Source organism: Sprattus sprattus (genome assembly GCF_963457725.1).
Source record: "Sprattus sprattus genome assembly, chromosome: 15".
NCBI classification, from domain to species: Eukaryota; Metazoa; Chordata; class Actinopteri; order Clupeiformes; family Clupeidae; genus Sprattus; species Sprattus sprattus.
Window position 1 is genome coordinate 17,084,613 of NC_137913.1, and position 7,500 is coordinate 17,092,112.

At 47.7% G+C, this 7,500-nt stretch overlaps 1 protein-coding gene across 8 annotated transcripts in view; it reads left to right on the forward strand.

The window, feature by feature from the left end:
- Positions 1-7,500, forward strand: part of ncor2 (nuclear receptor corepressor 2) — a 93,087-nt gene that overhangs the window by 45,166 nt on the left and 40,421 nt on the right. For 5 of the 8 annotated variants that reach the window (XM_080852980.1, XM_080852985.1, XM_080852984.1 and 2 more), the window contains 4 exons: positions 1,997-2,110; positions 2,397-2,441; positions 5,228-5,284; positions 6,941-6,993. In XM_080852980.1, coding sequence (XP_080709106.1) covers positions 1,997-2,110; positions 2,397-2,441; positions 5,228-5,284; positions 6,941-6,993 — 269 coding nt within the window. The remainder of the gene's footprint in view (positions 1-1,996; positions 2,111-2,396; positions 2,442-5,227; positions 5,285-6,940; positions 6,994-7,500) is intronic. The other 3 variants (XM_080852983.1, XM_080852987.1, XM_080852986.1) reach the window with 1 other exon arrangement.

Genomic DNA, 7,500 nt, shown 5'->3' on the forward strand with positions numbered 1-7,500 from the left:
ACACCGAGCAATCTAGCACATTCATATACACACGCATACACACACACACACACACACACACATATACATACATACACACACACACACACACACACACACGCTTGCAGAACTATACATCTCTCTCCCCCATTCCTACGTGCACACACACACACACACACCCACACCCACACACACACCCACACACCCACCCACACACCACTCAAACATGCACACTGTTCCTGTGACAGGCTGGTAAGGGGCCCTGGGCTTCCTAAATCACCCCGCTGAGAGGCCCAGGGTGGGTCTGTTGGCACGCCACCACACACACAGACAGCCAGACCACAGACTCATAATAATATACTCAACAGTTTTACACAGAGCTGTGGAAATTCAGATCTGAGTTTGGTGCACCTGTGCCTCAGGAAGAACGTGTTTGTATATGTGAGTGTGGTTTATATAGCACTCTTGGCCGGAGAGCTTAAAGGTCTTTGTGCTGGTTGGAGCTGTTCTAGGTTGTTCCATGGCGCCTGTGCTTTTCTTGGCACTCACCTACTCTCTCTTTCACACACTCACACACTCACACACTCACACACTCACACACACTCACACACTCACACACTCACACACTCACACACTCACACACTCACACACTCACACACTCACACACTCACACACTCACACACTCACACACTCACACACTCACACACTCACACACACACTCACACTTTGTTGTGGATATGTTATTGTTAATATACAAAGCCCTTGTCCACGTGCAATTTATTTAAATGGTGTAATATCTCACGAGAATCTGCTGGCCCGTCTTTGGCTTATTTGAGAAAGGGAAGGAGAGACCGGAGGGAGGGAGGGAGGGTGTGTGTCTGTGTGTGTGTGTGTGTGTGTGTCTGTGCACCGCGTATGTTGGTAGCATTATCTGTCATCATTGGATGCAGTCTCCTAGGAAACGACACAATCAGGTTGGTGGTGATGGGGCTGATTTGCATCCGTTGGCCTTCCCCTCGGCGTGTGCTACTCAATCTGCCCTCTCCATGCTTTCATTCTCCACGTTATTCATTTCACTCGCACAGGGTGGGGGGGAGGGGGAGAGAGAGAGAATATCAAACGTAACCGTGACTTGGATGTGAATGTGAATGTGAAAATGATCCTAACAATGAGCCTGTTTATGGGGGAAGGAGATAAGGAGAGTGAGAAAGAGAGAGGGTGAAAGATGGAGAGAATAAGGCGTGGGTGTGAAAGTAAGATGCTCTACACTGCAAGCACTTCACCCCGGTCACCTCTTCATCTACAGGGGGGTGCCATGCTTCTGAAGCACGGGTCTGTAATGGAACACTTGAGCTGTTCTTCAATATGCATACCTCATCATAGAACTGTTCTACTCAGACTTGTGGTATTCAAAGGGTCTAGAATATGCTCTATCTTTTTTCTTCTCTCTCTCTGTCTGTCTCTGTCTCTCTCTCTCTCTGTCTCTTTCTCTCTCTCTCTCTCTCTCTCTCTCTCTCTTTCTCAACAGAAGGGCATCAGGCTGTACTTGTTTACTGCTGTTTGAGTCTGGGTCACATGTTTGCCTCTCTCCCTGGAGCACTCACTCTCCTCAGATTTTTACGGCTGTTTCTGTGTTCTCTCTCTTGTTCCTGTGTCGTTGTGCTTTGGCTCAGACCAGCAACTGTGCTGCTGCACTCTGCTGATAGTCTTATGTGCGTGTGCGTGTGCGTGTGCGTGTGCGTGTGCGTGTGCGTGTGCGTGTGCGTGTGCGTGTGCGTGTGCGTGTGCGTGTGCGTGTGCGTGTGCGTGTGCGTGTGCGTGTGCGTGTGTGTGTGTGTGTGTGTGTGTGTGAGTGATTGATTGTGTGTCCTAGTGTGTTTGTGTGTGGCCTGGGCTCTTGGCCTTGGGCTCCAGTGAGACATTTAGCCCTGTATCTCATATTCTGTGTGTGTGTGTGTGTGTGTGTGTGTGTGTTAATGTGACGTTCACTTTCTGGTCTCCTCCTGTGTTTCTGCAGCAACAGCTGGAGGAGGAGGCGGCCAAGCCTCAGGAGCCCGAGCGCTCCATCTCACCCCCGCCCAGTGAGGCCAAACACCGCAGCCTGGTCCAGATCATCTATGATGAGAACAGGGTTCGTGTAACACACACACACTCACACACACACACACACACACACACAGTGAGTTTTAACACTGTAACCTTGTACACATAGAACTGAGAACACACATGCAAACAACAATTCCTTGCCCTCTCCTCTCTATGTTTTGGAAGCAGATGAACAGCCTATGTGTAATCAGCATGCCTTTGTGTATGTATATAGCACCTTAGCCTAAACACACATACACACACATACACACACACATACACACTCAATTTCTACCATTATTTATTCATTCCATCGGTGTGGTGTGAAGCAGGCCAGACACCGCAGCCTGGTCCAGATCATCTATGATGAGAACAGGGTTCGTGTAACACACACACACTCACACACACACACTCACACACACACACACACACAGTGAGTTTTAACACTGTAGCCTTGTACACATAGAACTGAGAACACACATGCAAACAACAGTTCCTTGCCCTCTCCTCTCTATGTTTTGGAAACAGAATGAACAGCCTATGTGTAATCAGCATGCCTTTGTGTATGTATATAGCACCTTAGCCTAAACACATCAGTGTTTGGACCAGCCTGTTGCCCCTCACCTGCTCACGTGCTGAGGGAGGAAGACAGAGCTGAGATAGGGGTGTTGGTACTGTATGTTGAAGAGGGTGTGTGTGTGTTAGTGTGTGTGTGTGTGTTAGTGCATACTTAAAGTACCAGAGACATGCACAAAGTTTGCCTTTGTGTCATTGTGTTCAGCCATTCATTGAATGTCTGTGTGGTGCATAAAGTATGTGTGTGCTGCAGGGTGGCATCTGACAGTTGCAGATACAGCAGCAGCTGGTGTTGCTCTTAGTCCACCTAGTGGTCACTATGCACATCAGAGGAAAACTACCACTGTGTGTGTTTTCTGCAAAGTAGCATGTGTCCAGCCCTCTTAACAGTGATGCCACTACCTCTTAAATCTTCAATAGCAGCAGGTGATGCGTGCAAGTTTGGGTTTCAACTCCGACACAGTCCTGCATAACATACATATACACACACACATACACACAACATGCTCACATCCATTTGTTATGTAGCCTCTAAGTAACCTGCCTCTGCGGCTGGCCATCCTGAGCTGCTTGAACTGTGAGTAGGTTCTCAGGTGGCGCGTGTCGTTTTAATGGTCTTTAATGTGTTATGTGAGGTTTAGGTCACGTTGGTGGGAGCTCTTTTTAAGCTGAAGTTATTCATAGCCTTTGCATATGCATTGCCTAAGACAAGCCATGATTAGTGAGACGGAACAGGGTTTCATATGAACAGTGTGGGGTTTCATGCCTCCATAGATGCCTTTGAGCTGTGCGTGCGCGTGTGTGTGTGTGTGTGTGTGTGTGCGCGCGCGCGCCATTCCCTGTAATTACCCTAATATGGTTGACACAAACATTCACACAAACCCCCTGGTATCACCTTGCTGTTTTGAACAGTTTGTTGGTGTTAACGGTGTGTTCCTTGTTTGAACGCTAAAACCTGCCCCTCACAGGCAGACTTGTATTACTCTCTCTCTCTCTCTCGCACACACACACACACACACACACACACACACACACACACAAATACACACACACACAAATACACACACACACACACAAATACACACACACACACACACACAAATACACACAAATACACACACACACACACACACACACACGCACACACGCGCACACACACGCACGCACACACACACGCATTTAAACCACCAGGAGATTACACTCAATCTCTACCATGATTTATTCATTCCATCGGTGTGGTGTGAAGCTGGAAGCAACAACAGCTACTCTCCAGTTGCAGTGGCTCTGGCAGGTGGGAGAGAGAGAGCGCGAGACAGCAGGTACGAGAGAGACAGACAGAGAGACTAAGCTGATAGGATACTGGTTGGTTGGTTATGGAATGGAATTGAGGGGAACCTAAATCATTGCTTCTCTTATTGACCAGTAGAGGGAGCTGTTTCTTAGGATGCATGAGCTGATTCTGCTCCATATAGCAGGCTTACATTGCGCTGGAATGTTGGTGCGCACACACACACACACACACACACACACACCTCCACCCTTCCAGAGTGGGGTGATGTCTCAGCCTTCCCGTCTTTTCCGTGAGTTGGCCAATCGCCCCGCTGAGCTCTGTTCCTGGCCTGTGTGTTCTTAATGCCAGCCCTAATAACGGGGGTTACCCAAGGCCAGGCGGCGGGCGGAGTTGAGGGGAGGAGACGGGGGAGAGACTGTTCCCATTGTGCCCCCTCTCACAGAAGGGATTAGATTAGCCGTAAACCCGGCCCTAATCAGGCCTCGTTAGGAGGTCCTTAAGCTCTGCGGTGGGCTAAGGTGACAGGAGTCATAACTTAAACTCCTGTGTGTGTGTGTGTGTGTGTGTGTGTGTGTGTGTGTGTGTGTCTGTCTGTTCAGAGAGGGAGCAAGAGAACCTCATGTACCCTTATACACGCTCATAAATGCATGTTTTATGCTACACACAGAGGGAGAGAGATGTGGAGGCTGCTGTGCCTACGTATCATCTTAGCACTGCTGAAAAATGAATAGCCATTTTCTTAGAGCTGTGTGATGCTCCCTCTGCCAGTCGCATGCACATGCGCGCGCACGCACACACACACACACACACACACACACACACACACACACACACACACACTGCTGTAATTGAGGGAAATGAAGTGAGTTAGAAAGCCTTGGAGAGCTGGCTGTCTTGTTATGGCTATTCCATTCTCTCATCAGTGCAAATAGAAATGAAGAGTGGAGAAGAGTAAGTGGACCAGGGACAAGTGGGGATATTGTACTTTGCGTGGGTAAGCGTGTGATTGCGCGCTTGTGCGTGTGTGGGCATGGTTGGTTGGGGGGGGGGGGGGGTTTGAGAGTCATTGTGTGTACTTTGTGAGTGAGTGAGTGCATGTAAAGATGTTTTCGATGTAGGCCTTGCACACCCTGAGAGTTCGTTGAGGGCCTTAGTAATAGTGCACTCATCCATTAGTGTGTGCGAGAGAGGGAGATAATGAATGAGACCAGGCAAGTGAGAGGTGTTGCCGTGGAGATGGGAAACGTGAGTCTAGGTTGTTGACGTGTTCTGACCCTGTGTGTGTTTCACTTACAGAAAAAAGCAGAGGAGGCTCACAGGATTTTGGAGGGCCTTGGACCCAGAGTGGAGTTGGTGAGTGATTTTTTTTTCTTCTTTCTTTTATTTCTTTCTCCCGTTCCCGTTTTCCATTCCTTATTTTGATATAATATCTTACCTCTTGTGCCTGTATGTCTGTCTGTGCCTCTGCTCTGATCTGGTTTGATCTATGAGGGCATGTTTGCTACAGTAGTTTTTGCCATGACGGAAATCTTAAACACAAAGTAGAACATGCCAAAGACATGATGGCGCTCAGAATTACAGTTTACCCGCAAACCTAATCAATCAGTTAGACGCAAGGTAAAACGAGGGGAAGGTTAAGGCAAATAGTTTACTATCAACCATTTTCCCTTATCCACTCAGGCTTAGCATGGGTTGCATGTTATGTCCATTTTCGATTTGTGAGTAGAAGGTTTCCTTCTTTATTTTCCTCATCAGCCACCGGCTGTCTCTCTCCCCTCGTACACAATCAAGTGTGTCAGGTCCTGCCAGCTCTCTAATCAGCTATTTATACTTGGCTTGATTTCTCTCCCAGCTCCCTAAAATATCTACACATATGATTCTTTTTGCTTGTGTGTGTGTGTGTGTGTGTGTGTGTGTGTGTGTTTATTTCACTGTTGATATTAAACCCACGGGATCCTACTGGAAATCCCATACCCATCCATTACACTCGGCACGAAACTTCCGACATTGAAACACCAAACTTTATTTACCCCGTAATTGGCCAAACGATATAAGTGCATTAGAGGGGGATTCAAGAATACCACTCTCACGTTGATGTGCCCATAATCAGGGACTACGCACTGCTGCCGAAGAAAGTTGGCTCTTTTCTCTTACGGGATGTTGGAACGCCAGATTGGAAAATCTGCACAGAAAGCCAATTTTCACCCCAAACAAAGTGGCATTTGGAGCGAGAGTGCTACCACACATTTGTGCGGTGATTACAGATAGCTACTTGTTTCTAGTTGTAAGTGTGGAAAGCTTTGAAAACCTGAGATCTTATCTGAGGTGAACACAGTGTGACACACACACACACACACACGTCTGTTTACCCCAACTTAAGAATCTTCTGTTCTTCCCCCCTGGCTCTTGTGTCCACAACCCAGCACGCACATTTGTCTTGCATTGCCTCAGCATTTCAATATCAGAAATGCATGCTCATGGTTCTACATTAGTAAGTACACAAAAGTAACAGAGCAGCACATCATAAGAGCTGTGAACGTTCACAAGAGAACGTGCTGTCTGGAAGATGAGTTCTTCTCCTGACTGACGTGCGCAACTTCGGGTCCAGCTGAGGGGATCGCTCTGATCAGGCAGCCAGGCATCATCAACGCTAGGGTAACGGCAGCATCAGAAGCAGCACCTACCTTAGCATCAGCATCCAGCTCTGCCAGCCCACAGAGCTGAGTGACGGCTTGGAGTTTTTTCATGTGTGATGCCGTGACCTGGTTTCTTAGCATCAGAGGGAAAGTGAGCCAGGGTGAAAGAGAGGACAGCAGAAGATGAAATGGGCGCGGGGGGTGAGAGAGATGTGGTGTCGGAGGGTTGAAAGGCGAGGACTCGGTTATCATTGATGTGCCTTGATGTGCTGGTCTGAGCTGAAACTGGACTCTTGCCCCTCAGACATTCCCAGTAATGCTTTTATCTCCCTTTCTGTCTGTTTCTCTCTCTCTCTCTCTCTCTCTCTGTCAGCCTCTCTACAACCAGCCCTCTGATACTAAGCAGTACCATGAGAACATCAAAATGTAAGTAACTGTACACACACATGTTTTTTTTTTTTTTTTTTTAAATCCTTTTCTTCCCTTACAGGTGTCGTGGCCCTGTCTCTTTAATGTTGCCCTCACTGTCTGCGCTTCCAATCAAATTGGTCAAAATCCACATTTAGATGGTTCTCTATCGAGTGGCACATTTTCTATCTCACAAGAGATGCAGTGGAATAAAATGAAAGGCATATTGGCCATCAGATAATTTATTTGATGCCTGTCTATTTTGACAACAGCTGCCTAGAAGTCTGTGTCGTCTGTGTCTGTGTCTGTCTGTGTCGGAAGGTGAGGGTGCACGTCAGTAGCTAAAGACCACTTTTTAAATCATTCTGTTAAGGACTTTTCTGTTTCTCTGCCACCCGATGTCTTTTTTCCAAAGACTGAGTAGTGCTTCATTCAGTGGACTTGGTGGTGAAAGCAGTCCCTTTCCCACCCTCCACTTCTCTCTTCTCTCCTCTCCTCTCCTCTCCTCTCCTCTCTTCTCTTCTC